Genomic DNA, 18,403 nt, shown 5'->3' with positions numbered 1-18,403 from the left:
AGACAAATAAGTAAATCAGAACAGAATATGTAAATATAAATTTGAATAAGTACTCTTAAAACTATAGAATGCACAGGGAATTCTTAAATTTTTATACATATATTTATTTTGAGTTTTGGCAAACTTATTAGCTCCTATACCAAGCACCACGTAAGTAAAGTTTTAAGTAATAGTTTGCATGTATATTGAGTTTGCCAAGGTATTATAGTTCTCTAGCCAAGTACTGGATCTATCACACATTTCTTCCCAGGCCCTTTCTGGCTACTGTGGCTTCATGGCAGCCAACCTATATGCTCGCTCTATATTTGGAGAGGATGCACTTGCAAATGTCAGCATTGAGAAGCCAGTTCACCAGGGACCAGATGCTGCTGTTACTGGCCATATAAGAATTCGTGCAAAAAGTCAGGTAATAACATCCTTTTTTGAGAACATCTCTGCACCAAATAGAGGAAGAATTCATATATGTCTTATTTCTGTGATAAATTTCTTCTGTCATAATTATGTTTTGTGCCTGAGATAAATATATACATACATACATATGCATGGTATTTTCTGAGGTTTAATTCATTTAAAATGGCTTATCTACCATATTGCCTAAAACATCGATTCCTGAGTGATGTTTGTTTTTCTTTTTTCTTTTTTTTTTTTTTTTTAAGATTTATTTAACGTACAGCATTCTGCCTGCATATGTGACTGCAGGTCAGAAGAGGGCACCAGATCTCATTACAGACGGTTGTGAGCCACCATGTGGTTGCTGGGATTTGAACTCAGGACCTCTGGAAGAGCAGTCAGTGCTCTTAACCACTGAGCCATCTCTCCAGCCCTCTGAGTGATGTTTGTGAAACAGATTCTATAGAGTTGTTTAACAGATAAGGCATCAGTCTAACACAAACCAACATCACTAAAATCAACCAGTAAACGTTTTTGGAGTCTGTCTTTATATCCTTTGTTTTGTTGTTGAATGTGACGTCGTCATCCAATGGAGGCGTAGTTAGGCTGTGCAGCCTGTTTGGGCATTGTTTCAGTAATCACTGTTGTTGACTCTGGGAATGTAACTCAGTCTTGGGAATACTCTCCTAGCATGTGTAGACCATGAGTTAATCCCAACATCACAAAACCAGATAAAAATATAAACATCTTCATTCTTCTTTGCAGGGAATGGCCTTGAGCCTTGGAGATAAAATCAACCTGTCTCAAAAGAAGACTAGTCTCTAAGAATGAACAAACGGTCCTCGAAAGTGTAAGGTTAAAATTTAGGTGTGGGCTGATTGGACTCCGACGTTTTTGTACTCTTTCATGCTTTATGTTTGTAGAATTTGAGTTCATGCTGAATTCATTCCAGCCCGTAATTTATAGCCTTTCCCCTAAATCAAGAATGAGTTTAAAATTATAGTTTGTCTTTTATCTTAACAGTTCTGAATGCTGTCCTCAAAGTATATAAAGTTCCTCATATGTACCAAGACCATTTTCACAATAAACAGATCTGTTCATAAATTTTTGTTATTTTATAAATAAATTACTTAATTTTAGATTTGTATCAGTGGAATTTCTTCTTTTTTTACCTGGCCTATATTTATGAAGAGAGTTACAAAGTGAGTGGCCTAAAATGGAGCGGGTACTGGTTTAGTGCATTATTGTTCCCTCATTTTCTGTAATGACATTAGTGTCTCTAAAACTCTAGGGTCTCAAACTTTGCTTCAAGGAAAGAGTATCCAAATTACCTGAGAAAAGTGTCTTTGGCTTAAAGGAGCTGTAAGACTCTGACTGCCATACTATTCTTGATGATCCTGAATTATTATGGAAATTAGATCATCTAAAATCAGTGTGAAAATTCATGCACATTCAGCATTGGGTGTTTGTGCTTGTTAGTAATTACAGTGGCTCTAGCCAGTGACGGACTGCACTGGGAGGATTAGCTTTGGGGGATTCAGCAGCTGTTCCGTTTCCAAATGGCCTCTGTTTTTCACTCCTTCCCTACTGTTCATAACTTCACTGGGCTAAGCAACACACACCCCTCATTATGACTCCACTTGTTTGTGAGTGCAGTGTCCCAGGCCCTGCCATTCTTTGGGCTCTGTACTAGGAATGATTGAGATAGACTGAGTTTTGCCAAATCTCAGCTTAAGCTATTACTTTGTCTTTCCTCCAGGGCTTCATCCTTCATTCCCCACAAGTCCATAGATAAGAGCTGAGGCAGAATGGAAATGACATCCTGTGTTGTCAGTGAGAACAGAATGATTTGTTGGGCCTGTAAGAAGATTAATACTTTGTATGATATCATAAATTTTGAAACCACTTACTGTTTTAGTCAGCAAACCAGAGAATTACAGGACATTTGCAGTCTTAGAGCACTGAGATCTTTAAACGCAGTCATAGCTGCCAACTAGGAGAGATACAAGGACTGTGGGAAAGGAGTCATTTTGATACAGAGTCAAAGGGTGGAGATAACTTGATGGGAGTTGAGGAATGATTGCATTAGATCAGGTCCCACACTGTTCTTTTGAACATGGGTTTCATTAAGCGACATTGGACATTCTGAAAGAAAAAGGGTCCACAGCTAGTAATTTAAGGAATGCTACATATAGTCCTTACTAAAGAGTCATAGTACACATTAGCATGCTAAAATTTCTGAGAGACCCTTCAGTGAGGAAAGTGGAATTTTTTTTTCTATTCTTTTTTTTGGAGCTGGGGACCGAACCCAGGGCCTTGCGCTTGCTAGGCAAGCGCTCTACCACTGAGTCAAATCCCCAACCCCAAAAGTGGAATATTTTAATCTTCCCTTGGTAGGGAATCCTTCCCCATAGGACACCTGTTGACACAGCCTGCACAGTCATAGTCTCAAGTTCACAGCTAGCTTGAAGTCTGAAGATGTATTAGGCTGTCCTCGAATGCTTGCTAATGTAGAGGGAGCAAGCCACACGTAGAATTTAACTTTATACCCAGTTCATTTCACAGTTTTCAGGCCAAGTTTGCTGGAATCAAAATCTAGTACTGGCATCCTGAGGCTGTGTCAGCAGTCCCAGCTCACATTGTCTTTTTTTTTTTTTTTTTTTTTTTTTGAGCTGGGGACCAAACCCAGGGCCTTACGCTTGCTAGGCAAGCGCTCTACCACTGAGCTAAATCCCCAACCCCTCACATTGTCTTCTTTATAACTCAAAAAGGAGAAAAAGAAGAAAAGAATGCAGTTGAGTTGCCAGAAGTTAGTGACAGCTGAGATGCAGGCCACCTCATTAGCTTTCACCACCTTTGTGCATGTAATGATTAGGAACCACTTGTCTGGTGAAGCTGTTTCCAGTGTCACAGTTAGTTCAGTTTGGAATGTAGTGTACATTCAAAGGTCATGGAAGCTCATAGTAGATGATACAGCATAGTTACAGTGTCTCATAAGAAAACAAACACACTACCTGGGGCAAGTACAGGCTTAAGATCCTACTACCCAGTAAATAAAGCAATGTTATGTTTCGTAATGTCATGACACTAGAGGGAGCTCTGTGCAATTATTTTCATTTGGTGATAAGATTTATGTTAAAAGTTATCTAACAAAGGAAAAGGCAAGGTGACTTTATTACCAAGTGAATTAATAAAAAGAACAAAGAAAAGTTAATACAGCTGTCACAGTAAGCAGATTGTTCACGTTGGTTATTATTGATTGTTATTGTTAAAGTCACTACTGCACCTTACTACTGAAAGCACGACTCCTATCCCCAGAGCACACCTGTGCGTAGAAAGCAGGAGGACCGTGGGCTTGAGATCACTTTGGGCTATATAATAAGACATCTGAGGATGTAAGCCAAGAAGCATAGATGCCAAAACTATAGAAATGTGCTATCTGTCAGACATTTCCGTATGATTTAGAAATAATGCGAGAGACAAAGACTCATACAGAACATGGGAAGGTTGGGGATTTAGCTCAGTGGTAGAGCGCTTGCCTAGCAAGCGAAAGGCCCTGGGTTCAGTCCCCAGCTCCAGAAAAAAAAAAAAAAAAGAAAAAGAAAAAAGAAAAAGAACATGGGAAAAGTCCACGAGCTACTAAGGAGCTGGCCCAAGGGTAAAGATGCCTGTGCAAAGCTTGACGGCCTGACTGTGATCCCTTAGGACCCATACTGTAGAGGGTAAAGACCTTCCCACAAGTTGGTCCCACACACACGAATAAAATGTCATTTTAAAAAGCCCAGTATTAGATGTGAAATCCAGTAAAGTAAGTTTTACTGGTTACTTGGTTTTTTCTACATTAATAAGTATTCTAATCTAAGTAACTTTTCTCTTAAATCAAGACTGGAGGCTAGAGATATGGCTTAGTGGGTAAACTACTTCTTGTGCAACCTTAAAGGTCTAAGTTCAGATCTCAAAAACCTATGTCAAAAAGGGAGGTGCTCAGCAGCACACATCTGTACCTCAGTGTGGGCCCTGAAGGTGGGCAGGGTCTATGGACTCACCAATCCAGCTGAACTGGCAAGCTCTAAGTTCAGTGAGAGAACCTTGTCCCCAAAAATAAGGTAGAACTGGCCTTGGAGGCACATGCCATAAATCCTAGTATTCAGGAGGCAGAGGCAGGAGGATCTCTTAAGTTCAAGGCCAGCCTGGTCTATATAGTGAGTTCAGGCCAACCAAGGGCTACATAGTGAGACCCTGTCTCAATAAAGAAGAAAAGGCTAGAGGAGGAATCTCATCATTGACCTCTAGTTTCTATATGCATAACTATGATTGAGTACAGACACACACACACACACACACACACACACACACACACACACACACGATTTGACTTAGTGATGGTTAAATTCCCATTCCTAAACAGAAAACCTTACCACTTCCTACATTCTGACAGAAAGACTAAGAGCCTGGAAATCAGGAGAAGGGCTATAAAATGTGTCTTTGGGATACAACATAGCCAATACAGTCATGACATCACAGCAGCTGTAGCCACCTGTAATGAACCCACACAAGACTGGACGTGTCAGCAAACAGTAATGAGTCAGAGAGGTGCTCATGGGGCACTACCCCTCCCTTCTGATGGATTCTAGAGAAGACACAATTATCGTCTTAGTCTAATGTACCCACTGAGGAGAAATAGGGATAAGAGGGTAATTAGAGGAGGAGGTTATAATAAAAATGCACTTTATAAATAGGTGATATCAAAAAACGAAAGGATCCAAGGGTGATTGGATTCAAGGGCCATGGATGTAACTCAATGATAGGAGTATGTATGAAGGTCCTGGGTTTAATTCCTAGTACCACCCACCAAGGAAAGGGTTGCACTAAAATTACACTATCTTTTGTGATAAGGCAGGATTGGTCAAACTAACTGCTCACCCTGTGGCCCTCTCCAGAATGGCAGTACATCACTCGTGTTTTCTCTCCAAGCTGTCTACCTCCAGGTCGCAGGATCTAAAGAATGAACAGTGTGGTGTAAAACTGGGGTTCAGTCAGTTTGTTGGTACAAATAAAATAGAATCTTGTCTGCCACTCACTTACCCCATGATCTTAAACAATCCTGAAGCGCTAACCTTGTGGCTAGGTATCTAGCTAAATGGTAGAGCACCTGCCAAGCATGCTGGGGCGCCATGCCTGGACCTTTGATCTCCAGCACAAAATAAGTAAAATAAACTCCAGCTACTAAGTACTGTACTCGTGTCAGGTGCGACACTGAAGGCTTTTCTCATGGCATCTATAGTCCTCTTAATGACTCTGTGAGAGGAACCAGTGTCAATGTTTGCAGATTATGGCTACAGTCTTAGGAGAGGTTAAGTTACTTAAGGTTTAATAGAGATGAGCCCAGATATAATCCAGGGTACCTTGTAATTAATCTCATCATCACTTCTACCTGTTCTTGTGCCTTATCCCTCACCTAGAGGGTGCTTATTTCTACTTCCCAGAGTTGATGAAGTGATATAATGCATTTATAATACCACAGCTCTTTGGCATATAGTAAATATTCACCAGTAAATATTCACTTTTTCTTCCCCAGTCACCCTTCTTACAAAAGAGAAGAACCAGGGTTGGGGATTTAGCTCAGCGGTAGAGCGCTTGCCTATCGAGCACAAGGCCCTGGGTTCGGTCCCCAGCTCCGAAAAAAAGAAAAAGGAAAAAAAAAAGAGAGAGAGAGAGAAGAACCAATCCTCATTATCTCTATGCCTTCCTCAGAATTTAGTTTCATATTCTCCTTGTGTGCTTTTTAATTGTTTTTACTTAAAAGAAGCTTTCTTTTCTTGAGAAGTCTTTGAGATATCATTGATCCTCAGCTTCCTCGTATTATTGGCATAAAACTCTTGGTCCTTCACTTTATCAAGTTGTCCCAGTTAGATGCAGCTGACTGACTACCCATATTCCTAAGGATGGTCTCTAGTCGTCAGACTTGATGTACTTGGAGAATGACAGTCACATGACAGTCCTTTAAAAACATGTTTACAGTAGCAGTGTGCTGTCTAGGGACTTTGGTCATCTGACCACATCCTCCCTGGGATTTCCATCTAGCAGTGGCAGCATATCTTTTGGGACTTCTGCCATGCAGGGACAAGAGTGCAGGCAGGATTCATGTGTTTTCCCTGAGGTTCTACATGTAGGATTTTAAGAAGACTCTTCGATTTGTATCCTAAAATAAAGGTAAAGCCGTATGATCTACAGTGGTTTGTAGCATGGTGGACTGACTGACATAGCCTTGAGTAAGGCTAATCCCAATTCTCTTAAGTAGCTTTCTGAAGCTAATACCTGCGTCTGTCTTGTTATCTATAAAATGAAATAGTTTAGCTAATTGACTAATGGAGTATCTAGTTTTAAAAAAAAAAACCCATACCCAAACCACACACACACACACACACACACACACACAGAGAGAGAGAGAGAGAGAGAGAGAGAGAGAGAGGAGAGAGGAGAGAGATGGAGTCTAAGACATAGAGTCAGAGAAAGAGAGACACACAGAGAAAGAGAGAGAGAGAGAGAGAGAGAGAGCGCTTTGTGTTTTACATGAAATGGATGTGAGAACAACTCAGTTGAGTTTGCCTAAAATGCATATAGATCTGGGGTCAGTCCCAGCACTGAGTATACGGCACGTCCTTACTAAGTCTTCTGCTGTGTTCTGTGTCATTACCTAGAAATCTTAATTCTGCTTTCCCATGTCATCACATCCTAAGTCCTATGGTCCCTTCTTCAGTGTTCCTGTAATTTGTTTTGTTGTTGTTTGGTTTTTAGGGTGTTTTGTCTTGTTTTTTTGTTCTTATCTCAGAGACAGTGACATTGTCCTGGTTTAGAGTCTCATCATCTTTAATACATGGTACAGGGGCCTAAACATAAATTTTATGTATAACTTGTAAAATTACACTTTAAAAAAAAAGAGGAATGAGCCAGCTATTGTGGTCATGCTTTTAATCCCAGCACTCAGGAGGCAGAGGCATGTGGATTGCTAAATTTGAGACCACCCTGCTCTACATTGTCAGTTCCAGGTCAGCCATGACTAGTATCTAGAGAAGCCCCCCTGTCTAAAATAAAAAATAAAAATAAATAAAAAATATAACTATACAGTTCCCTGACTTCTCAAACTCTTCCTTGATAATACTATTTTGAGAGTCATTGTAAAAAAGAAAAAAGAGTCCAAAGAGTATAATAATCTTTTGAACATAAATTTTAAAGAACCATGACTTACCAAAATGGGGCCGGTGGATGGTAAACATGGGAAATGGCGTTTGAAAGCAGATGATGTGCAGCATCACAGTTTCCTCTGAGATTAAACCTTTCATTTTAGAGGGAAGCCCTTAAGACCTAGTATGTTAGAGAGAAGGTGAGACACCTGAACGTCCTAAGGAGAGAGGAAACATTGCATCCTGCAGGGTCATAAGGAGTTGGCATGCTCAACCCCCAAAACACACGCGCGTGCACACACACACACACACACACACACACAGAGCAATTTATTTTTAAGTCTGTGAATTACCTTGTGGATGTGAAATGACAGGAAAAAAATACTTTTGAGTAAGAATGTGTGTGCTTAATATTAAGATAAGTATGCTAGTTACACTGCCAATCTATCCGAGAGTAAAAATGGAAATATACCTAGTACAGCTTGAAAATAAATGTTAGCTACCCTACCATTACAGCTCTTGTGATTTTTTAGATCTGTGATCTTGATCTCTTGGGCTTCAAAATAGCCGAAGCCTCAGCCTACTTGGGCCCACCCAGAGAGCTGGCATTCCTCCTGAGAAAGCCTTGCATTCTCCTAGGAGGGTGGGGACCTCGGGGATTCCATAGCCAGGCTGTCAAGAAAATGCCTTCTGACCAAATTAGTCTGGGAAAGTCGCTGACGCACTAAGCTGTGCAAACATTTCTTTTTTTCTTTTTTCTTTCTTTTTTTTTTTTTAAAGATTTATTTATTTTAATGTATGTGATACACTGTTGCTGTCTTCAGATACACCAGAAGAGGGCACCAGATCCCATGACAGATGGTTGTAAGTCACCATGTGGTTGCTGGGAATTGAACTCAGGACCTCTGGAAGAGCAGCCAGTGCTCCTAACCGCTGAGCCATCTCTCCTACCACAAACTTATTTCTTAAAACCCAACAACATATATATTCCTCTGAGGGACAACACACATTCTCCCTCCCCCCACCTCTTTCTGTCTTTCTCTCAGACACACACACACACACACACACACACACACACACACACACACACACACACACGGTGAATTGAATGAAATCAAAAGCAAAATGTTTTCCTTCTACAAAGTCATTTGTGATCACACTGTATTTCCCCCCAGTAGCCCCTCACCATGAGTAAAGGTGTGACTGTTTTCTCTGCTAAGAGCATGGGTTCCCAACTCTTTATGCCAGAATACTAGAATTCCACAGGCCAGACCAGTGTGTCCGCACAGCTGGAAGCAGATAGTGATGGTCCTTCTCCTAAGACAACACAAACTGATAGAATGTTGTTGGTTTTGTGTTTCTTCTCACAGTTATTTGTTTTTTAATTTATATGAATACACTGTTGCTGTCTTCAGACACACCAGAAGAGGGCATCGGATCCCATCACAGATGGTTATGAGTCACCATGTGGTTGCTGGGAATTGAACTCAGGACCTCTGGAAGAGCAGCCAGTGCTCCTAACCGCTGAGCCATCTCTCCAGCCCCGTCACAGTTTTTCTTAGCACTTTAATACCTACTATTGAGCTTTTTTATTTTAATTGGTATTTCTTTATTTACATCTTAAATGTCATTCCCTTTCCTGGTTTTCTATCCATCAGCCCCCTATCCCCTCCCCTTCTTCCCTTCCACATCCACCCCCCCTTACTGCCCCACCCCAACATTACCTTGCACTGGGGCTCCAACCTTGGCAGGACCAAGGGCTTCCCCTTCCATTGGTGCCTAACAAGGCCATCCTCTGCTACCTATGCAGTTAGAGCCCAGGGTCAGTCCATGTAAAATCTTTGGGTAGTGGCTTAGTCCCTGGAAGCTCTGGTTGGTTGACATTGTTGTTCATATGGGGTCTCAAGTCCCTTCAAGCTCTTTCAGACCTTTCTCTGAATCCTTCAATGGGGGTCCTGCTCTCAGTTCAGTGCTTTGCTGCTGGCATTAGCCTATGTATTTGCCATATTCTGGCTGTGTCTCTCAGGAGGGATCTATATCCGGTTCCTGTCAGCATGCACTTCTTAGCTTCATCCATCTTACCTAGTTTTGGTGGCTGTGTGTGTGTATGTATGTATGTATGTGTATATATATGTATATGGGCCACTTATGGGGCAGGCTCTGAATGGCCTCTCCTTCAGTCTCTGCTCTAAACTTTGCCTCCATATCCCCTATGGATATTTTTGTTCCCCCTTTTAAGAAGGAGTGAAGCATCCGCATTTTGGTCATCCTTCTTCTTGAGCGTCATGTGGTCTGTGGATTGCATCTTAAGTAATTTGTGCTTTTGGGCTAATATCCACTTATCAGTGAGTGCATACCATGTTGTGTTTTTCTGTGATTGGGTTACCTCACTCAGGATGATATTTTCTAGTTCAATCCATTTGCCTATGAATTTCATGAAGTCATTGTTTTTGATAGCTGAGTAATATTCCATTGTGTAGATGTACCACATTTTGTGTATCCATTCCTCTGTTGAAGGGCATCTGGGTTCTTTCCAGCTTCTGGCTATTATAAATAAGGCTGCTGTGAACATAGTGGAGTATGTGTCTTTGTTATATGTTGGAGCATCTTTTGGGTACATGCCCAGGAGAGGTATAGCTGGGTCCTCAGGTAGTGGAATGTTCAATTTTCTGAGGAACCTCCAGACTGATTTCCAGAATGGTTGTACCAGTTTGCAATCCCACCAACAATGGAGGAGTGTTCCTCTTTCTCTGCATCCTCGCCAGCATCTGCTGTCACCTGAGTTTTTGATCTTAGCCACTCTGACTTGTCTGAAGTGGAATCTCAGGGTTGTTTTCATTTGCCTTTCCCTGATGACTAAGGATGTTGAACATTTCTTTAGGTACTTCTCAACCCTTCGATATTCCTCAACTGAGAATTCTTTGTTTAGCTCTGCACCCCATTTTTTAATTGGCTCTCTGGAGTCTGACTTCTTGAGTTCATTGTACTATTGAGCTTTTAAAGAACTTAGGCAGTGTCGTGGAAACGACAGCTGGCAGATTGTTTGCAGTCTTGCTGCTTGTCCCTGTGGCTGTGTATGTTCTTGGTACTTGTGTATCATGTACTGCTAGTAAATCATTCCCTGTTTATCAAATTGAATTAAATGAATCAACATTTTTGTGGTAGCAACAAATAATAGCTTGGCTTCTGAGTGCCCCATCCCTTGCCTAGGTGTCTATGAAATATAATGTGTTTATAGTTTTGTGGGTTTTTTTTCGGAGCTGGGGACCGAACCCAGGGCCTTGTGCTTGCTAGGCAAGTGCTCTACCACTGAGCTAAATCCCCAACCCCTATAGTTTTTTTTTTAACGTATGAGTGCTCTGTCTGTATGTACACCTACACGCCAGAAGGGAGTATCAGATCTCTTTTTAGTTAGTTGTGAGCCACCCTGTGGTTGCTGGGAATTGAACTTGGGACCTCTGGAGGAAGGACAACAGTGCTCTTAATTGCTAAGCCATCTTCCCAGCCCCAAGTACAGCGTGTAAGGTCCAAGCACTCAAGCACTTTGTACAGAGTGCTTGCCCATAGACACTATTGTAAAATAAGCTTTGGTAATGACATACAAAACACAAGCCTCAGTTTCTGCCTTCAACTTTACCAACTCTGGAAAGCCCCAGAAGAGAGTGCCCTGGATTTGCAGTGCTATAAGATTCCCTTCTCACTTGTCAGTAGAAAGGAGCAGTCTGGAGACACAAAGACCCCAGGTTCTAGCTGATAATCTCCTGCACATCTAGAGCTGTACTGTGTCTTGAGGTTAGGTACACAGAGTATATAGAATCTAGTAAGCACTTCAGGGACCAGAGAGTCACAGCACTGTCTAACTACTTGAGTCGTAGAGAAGTGTGCACACTGTTGTGAGAACAGGTGGCTGTCACGGGGAGTCAGGTATGGCTTCATAAAGAGATGCTTTTGGGGCTCAATGGTTAAGAGCACTGACTGCTCTTCCAGAGGTCCTGAGTTCAAATCCCAGCAAGCACATGGTGGTTCACAACCATTTGTAAGGGGATCTGATGCCCTCTTCTGGTGTGTCTAAAGACAGCTGCAGTGTATATAATAAATAAATAAATCTTTAAAAAGAGATGCATTTTGAACTAAATGATCAAAGCATAAATATGCTTGTGTGTGCCTTAGTAGGATTATTATTGCTGCAATGAAACACCATGACCAAAAGTAACTTAGAAGAAGGATTTATTTGGTTTACACGTCATATCACTATTCCTTCATCTCTGTAGGAAATCAGGGCAGGAACTCAAATAGGGCAGAAGCTGGAGGCAGGAGCCAAGGCAGAGGCCGGGGAGTGCTGCTTGCTGCCTTGTTCCTCATGGCTTGCTTAGCCTCCCTTTTTATAAAACCCAGGACCATCAGCCCAGGGATGGCACCACCCACAATAGACTGAGCCCCCTGCCACCATCAATCACTAAGAAAATGCCCTCCAGGTTTGCCTGCAGCCTGATCATGTGGAGACATTTTCTTAAAAGGTTCCCCCTAGGTTGTGCCAAGTTGACATAAAACTAGCCAGCACACCAAGTGTTGGATAAGGAATAGGAAAAGAGGGAGACAGTGTTGTTCTAGCCAAGAACACTTTGTATAAAGTCATAGAGGTATGTAGCACAGAGAGGTGGGTTCTGCTCAACTTAGGTTTTGTGAGAGGCAGTGGCAGACAAGACTAGATGTGAGAGGCACGGGTCTGGTCAACAATGGCAAGCGGACGGAAGTGGCATACTGGTCTGAAAAATGTACAGGTGCTATCTGTACCCACCCGGCAGTTCCCTACTGAAGACCGGAATGTGCAGCCAGCACTGGGCTGGGGGAAAAAGGCAGCTAGAAGTTAATCATGGTCTCATATACCTGTAATCATAGCACACGGGAAACGGAGGCAAGAAGATCTTGAGCTGGAGGTGAGCCTGGGCTACATCGCAAGACCCTGTAAGAAAGGGAAAAGAAGGGGGAAAGCCGGGAGGTGGGTGGGGGTATAGGAAAACAAAGGGGGGGATGGGAAGGAGGAGGGAGGGAGGGAGGGAGGGGGAGGGAGGGAGGGAGGAAGGGAGGGGGGAGGGAGGAAAAGAAACGCAAGACTGGTTGAAACATCTTAATTTCATTTACCCAGGAACGCAGAGCTTAGGATTCTAAACAAATAAAGAACAAATTCACGTTGAGTGAGTTCAACAGAACATGGTATGGAGTGGGCTGTAGAGGGCAGGAAGTGGGGACAGACTGCAGCAGGGGTTTGTGGCAATGCTATTTTGATGGAGTGGGAAGCTCAGCCCCACCTCCCCTTCTGTAACAGGGGGCTGTCTGTGTACTGCCCTTCCTGCCTTGAAGGATTCCTGATCAAGGGTTAAAGAGTCAAAAGCAATTTCATAAAGATTGCTTGTTTTTATTGCTTCCTGCTTCCTTTCGTTTAGATCATATCATTACCTTAAAACAATTTTTTTTAAAAGATGACCGATGCATTTCATCAGTGAGGATTTCCAGGAATGCTGGGGAGGCAAATGTGGCAAAGAAAAAGTATGCAGGCTTTGGGGCCAAGCAAACCTGGAGTTAAGTTTTCCCTTGTAATTTATTAACTATGATCTTGAGCAAGTATGTTTGTTTCGGCCTTCCTCTGCCCCCCACCCAATGCACAACCTAGAAAATGGGAATAAACAGTGACAGCCACCAGGCTTAGTTATAGACACCTGAAGTCCCAGCCCTCAGAGCAGAGGGATTGTGGATTTAAAGCCATCCTGAGCTACACAGCAAGACCCTGTCTCACAGCAAACACTGTATGGTGAGACTACGCATGGTTTGTTAGTATGTTGTACATAAAACTTATCTGATCAGACTCGGTCTCAACAACAAGCATGGTGGTTCATTCCTGTAGCCCCAGTACTTGGGAGGCTGAGGCAGGTGGACTGCTGCTAGTGAAAGGCCAGTTGAATTGCATGGTGAGTTCTGGGGCTTTCTGGGTTACACAGTGAAAAACTAGCTAAAAGAACCAAAACCCCAAAGATAAAACAGATTTGTCTCAGCTGTTCAAGTCTCCCCTCACCTTCACTGTCCCTACTTGGCAAAGAAGTCAGAATTGTCTGCTTGTGTCCAAGAAAAGCCCAGTTGTGACAGGTGCTTAGTATGCACAGGACGTGTCCAGCTGTCCTGACTTCAAGCCATAGTCTTTTAGACTGAGTGACCATTAGCACTATCAAAATATTCCATGGAGTTGGCTTAGCGTGCCATCTGTGTCAAGTTTTTCCAGAATGCCACAGCCTTATCGCTTTCACATCATTTGGGAAGTTAGTCAGAGTAGCCTGAAGTTCCAGTCAGCTCAATGTATGCTCCCTGGAACACACTGTGCTCCCTCCCTGGAAATGTCAGCAGCTTTTTTTTCTCTTTTAATGTGATCATTACAGTCCTTCCTTTTTAAAACCAGATAACTGCTTTTCTGGAAAGGGAGGGAGGAGTTGAATTGTTTTTATCCCCTACTTTTGTCTCAGTCCAACCCCCAAAGTGAAATCAGCTACTAATCCTTTACACTCAAGAGGTTCCAGCTTCCTTCTAAGTGATGCAGATGAGACCTTGTGCATGCTAGGCTGGTTCTCTACCCTGCCCCACACTAAGCCTTCCTTGTTTAGCATTTTCATTGAGTAATAAGGCATTCGAATTGTATGTCGATTCAGGTTTTTGTCTCTATTGTGCTCCCCCTTTTGTGCAGGCTCTGTTCCTATCACAGTGTGTAGATCAAAAACAATACATAAAACTTTATTCTGAGATGGCCACCAAGTAAGAAATTTTCTGAGTGAATAAGTGAGGGCCGGGAATAAATAAATGGGCTTGTGGGGTAGAGAGCGGCTGGTGGACAGGAGGGAGGAAGCCAGAGCAGTGGGGCACTGTGAGGGTTACATGTCCAGCCCAGGGAGTGGCACTATTAGGAGGTGTGGCCTTGTTGGAGTAGGTGTGTCATTGTGGGCACAGGCTTTAGACCCTTGTCCTAGTTGCCTGGAAGCCAGGCTTCTCCTAGCTGCCTTCAGAACAAGAGGTGGAACTCTCAGCTGCTCCAGTCCATGCCTGCCTGGTCACTGCCATGCTCCTGCCTTATGATAATGGACTGAAAGTCTGAACCTGTAAGCCAGCCCCATTTAAATGTCCTTTATGACAATGGCCTTGGTTATGGTGTCTGCTCACAAGTAAAACCCTAACCGAGACAGGCACTAAGAAGAACCTGAGGAGGAAATGAGTTGGGTACCCAGAGCTGTCAGAGCCTTTACCCTGGCAGTCCTGACAACTGAGGCTTCAGTGCCCATCCTCAACAAACCAATTAGGAGCCACTGATGGAAAGCAGAAAAGGGAATTTAGTCAATGTGGCTACACTGGGAAGGGTCCCGACTCGAGGATAAAGTCTATGTAGTCCCAGTCAAGGGTCAAGGCATGGCCACATCTGTCATTAACCACCACTGTCAGGGTTTCAGTCTATCCTACAAGGTGGTTACAAGAGAGTCTGAGAAGTTGCTAGCGCTACGTGGAATCTTTCCGGGGAGACAAGTTTCTCCTCCAGCTAGCACCAGGCTTTAGTATTTTCTTATCCCAGACTGAGATCCCAGGGGAAAATTTCAATTCCTTGAGGTCCTGGTTTCAATCATCTGGTAGCCAAAGGGAAGAGTCTAAGTATCTCTTTGGAAATTTTTCATTACCTTTTAGGCATGCCAAAAAGAAAATTAATTCTAAAAATATCTCTCTAGAATACTTGTATTCCTTTCAGCCTACAGAACAGCTAAGATTTTTTCATCTGTATGTGAGTATAGTGAGCATACATGTATGCATGTTCACAAATGTATGGATATGTGTGTGCAGGATGCATATGTGTATGGATTCGTATGAATATATATGCCACATACATGTGAACAGATGAACGTGCCATCAGGAGCCTTGCTGGTTCACTCTCTACTCTATTCTATTTTTTTTTTAAGATTTATTCATTTATTATATATAAGTACACTGTAGCTGTCTTCAGATACACCAGAAGAGGGCATCGGATCTCTTTACAGATGGTTGTGAGCCAACATGTGGTTGCTGGGAATTGAACTCAGGACCTCTGGAAGAGCAGTCGGGGCTCTTAATCGCTGAGCCATCTCTCCAGCCCTACTCTATTCTTCAAGACAGAATCTCTCCGTTAACGCCAGGGCTAGCTGACATGGCTGGTCTGGCTAGCCAGCTACTCCAGCTACTCCAGCTGTCTCCACCTGTGGAATAGAGGAATTATAGCTCATAGAACAATAACTGTGTGTGTGTGTGTGTGTGTGTGTGTGTGTGTGTGTGTGTGTGTGTGTGTGTGTGTGTGTGAAATGACCCTTAAAAAGTACACCTTTCCTGGGAGAGCTGTCCATCCACACGGTGACCCACTGGCCTTTCCTTTTCTGAATGAAGTGTGACAGCCAGCCAGCAGCAGGCTTCATCATGCAGAGTTGGGAAGCATGACACCTCCTAGCTAGGAACTGAGAGCTGTGCTTTCACACTATGACAGCATGTGGTTGACAGTAAATTGCAAAGAGATTAAGCAAGAATATGAATGTGGGGTTCCCATGGCAGCCAGACCTTTAGCAAACCCATGGAGTCTGTTCCCACATGGGATCAAGAAATACCTTTTTCTTTTTGGCCAAAGAATGATGTGGAAGCAAATTTGTAACCGTGGGTCATACCCTGGATTCTAGATAGAACTCTACCCTTAATGTTACAGAGCAGAATAGCTCTTCACTGGCATGATAAAGAGTCAGCTCAACTGGCGTCTCCTCCATAAAAGCAGCTCATTCAGACGCATGTGTCCCTCCTCCAGGCTCATGCAAGGCTCCCTGCTGCACCACTATACCATGGTACAATGCAATAGGACACCGTGTTTGCCTCTCAGGCTGGGAATTCCAAAAGTATGGATCTGGGCTTTTTCATCTCACAGGCACCCTGCCTATCTCAGTTACTGACAAAGACTAGCACTCAGTAAATGTTTTAGTATTTACCCAGCCTTCTTCCCAAGCCTATTCTAAATTTAGAGTAAGGAATCAAGGACTTGGCTGCAAATGCTGCCATGAAGTCATGATGCAGTAATAGTAACAGCCACCTATATGTGTAGATCACCGCAGTTCTCAGCTCCCAACCACCTATTTGATCCACGTGATAATCCTGACAGTGCTCATTATCTCACAGGAGGAAAACTGAGCTCAAAGACTGACGTCATTGGCTAGATTGCTTAGCAAATAAATGACAGAGCCTGACCTTTGACCAGGGCCTCTCCCCTCTAGACTGTATGTCACTTTAACTGCTGGCTCAATCCTTGAAAATACTGAAAAACAAACAAATTAAGCCAGTTGCTAGCAACCGCAGACCTTTAGTCCCAGCTCTCTGGAGGCTGTGGTAGGCGGACCTCAAGTTCGAGGCCAGCCTGGTCTACACAATAAATTCCAGAATAGCCAGGGCTACAGAGAGAAATTCTGTCTTGAAAAGCCAAAAAAAAAAAAAAAAAAAAAAAGGGTGGGGGTTAGGGGGTGGGAGAAAAGCTGTTAAAATATCTACACACTTTAGTTTCATGGAAGGCATCTGTCTCCTGCTTGGCTGACAGTCAAGGTCACACCTCCCCTGTACACTCTTCCAATCTTTGATTAGAAGCTGCCTGTTTCATACACCACAAGCGCCTGAGCTGGCCTTGTTGTCCTTCATTCTCCATTGGCACTAACCTCTACAAGCTTGACTTTGCTGATTCTTAGAGGTTCACTCTGTCAAGCAGAGCCCATCAGAGTCCTCATCCAGGGGCTTTGGTTTATATGGCTGGTCCAAGAAGAGAAGGAATCATAGGAGGCCTTGTGTTTGAGGCTCATACTATTATTTTTAAATGTGTATGTATATGTATGTTTTGCCTACATGCATGTATGTATGTACAATACCCAAAGAAGGCAGAAGAGGGTGTTGGATCCCCTGGGACTGAAGTCGCTGGGAGCCATGCAGATGCTTGGAACAGAACTCATGTCAATTGGAAGAACAACCAGTGCTCTTTCTTAACTGCTTGGCCTTCTCTCCAGTCTTCACCTCTTGTCCTTAACTGTTGGCCACAGTAACCACCCATTCAGAGCCACAGAGCCACATCAGCCATTTATTTCAAGGGTTAGACCCTGAATCTTCTTTAGTTAAAATTGTGCTCCACTTTAGAGGCCTTACAATCTATTTTAGCAAATTCCTTGTCCCCCTCCCCCATCCCACAACTACTCTTGGCAATTGACTGCTTCCTACTTCATAGGAAATTTTAAGTTTCAGGTGTGAACTTCCTCAATTTCCTGCCTCCACACCCACATATTTAGCTACTGAATTTCCCTCACTTCCTTCCTGACAAAATCAAAGAGGGTCAAGTCTCCTTTCTGAGGCCTGTCATTGTCCCTTCCACCTTCTTGAAGACGCAATACTATGCTGTTCTGCTTAGCCACTCCTCAAAACACAACTCCTTTCTGGTTACAACAATTAAACACACATCTGTAACGATGGTCTCTGCATTATATTCAAATGCTGATTTGTATACAAGAGATCTGATTACAGGCTGCATCATATTTTGTAAACACCCTCTCTCTCACCTCCTCATTTATTATAATAAAAAGCTGATGACTTATAGCAAAGGCAGGAAAGGAAGGCTGAGACTTCCAGGCAGAGAGAGAACTCTGGGAGAGACTCGGTAACAAGAGAATTCGCCAGCAGCAGGCCCAGTGCTAGAGACTGAGCTGTAACAAGCCACTGGGCAGACAGAACAATAGAAATGGATTAACACAAGTAGTAGGTGCTAG

At 43.0% G+C, this 18,403-nt stretch overlaps 1 protein-coding gene and 1 long non-coding RNA gene across 4 annotated transcripts in view; both read left to right on the top strand.

Annotated features, from left to right (window-relative positions):
• The window catches only part of Copb1 (coat protein complex I subunit beta 1), a 34,123-nt gene extending 32,594 nt beyond the window's left edge, over window positions 1-1,529 (top strand). For all 3 annotated transcript variants that reach the window (XM_087568053.1, NM_080781.2, XM_087568122.1), the window contains exons 21-22: window positions 251-406; window positions 1,156-1,529. In XM_087568053.1, coding sequence (XP_087424179.1) covers window positions 251-406; window positions 1,156-1,215 — 216 coding nt within the window. In that variant the 3' untranslated portion in view covers window positions 1,216-1,529. The remainder of the gene's footprint in view (window positions 1-250; window positions 407-1,155) is intronic.
• A 10,705-nt stretch (window positions 1,530-12,234) lies between these two features.
• The window catches only part of LOC147996938 (uncharacterized), a 49,323-nt gene continuing 43,154 nt past the window's right edge, over window positions 12,235-18,403 (top strand). The window contains exon 1 of the long non-coding RNA XR_015652371.1: window positions 12,235-12,511. This is a non-coding gene — a long non-coding RNA (uncharacterized LOC147996938). The remainder of the gene's footprint in view (window positions 12,512-18,403) is intronic.

This window comes from Rattus norvegicus, chromosome 1, assembly GCF_021556685.1.
Source record: "Rattus norvegicus strain SHRSP/BbbUtx chromosome 1, alternate assembly SHRSP_T2T, whole genome shotgun sequence".
NCBI classification, from domain to species: domain Eukaryota; kingdom Metazoa; phylum Chordata; class Mammalia; order Rodentia; family Muridae; genus Rattus; species Rattus norvegicus.
This window is presented reverse-complemented; position numbering and strand designations above follow the sequence as displayed.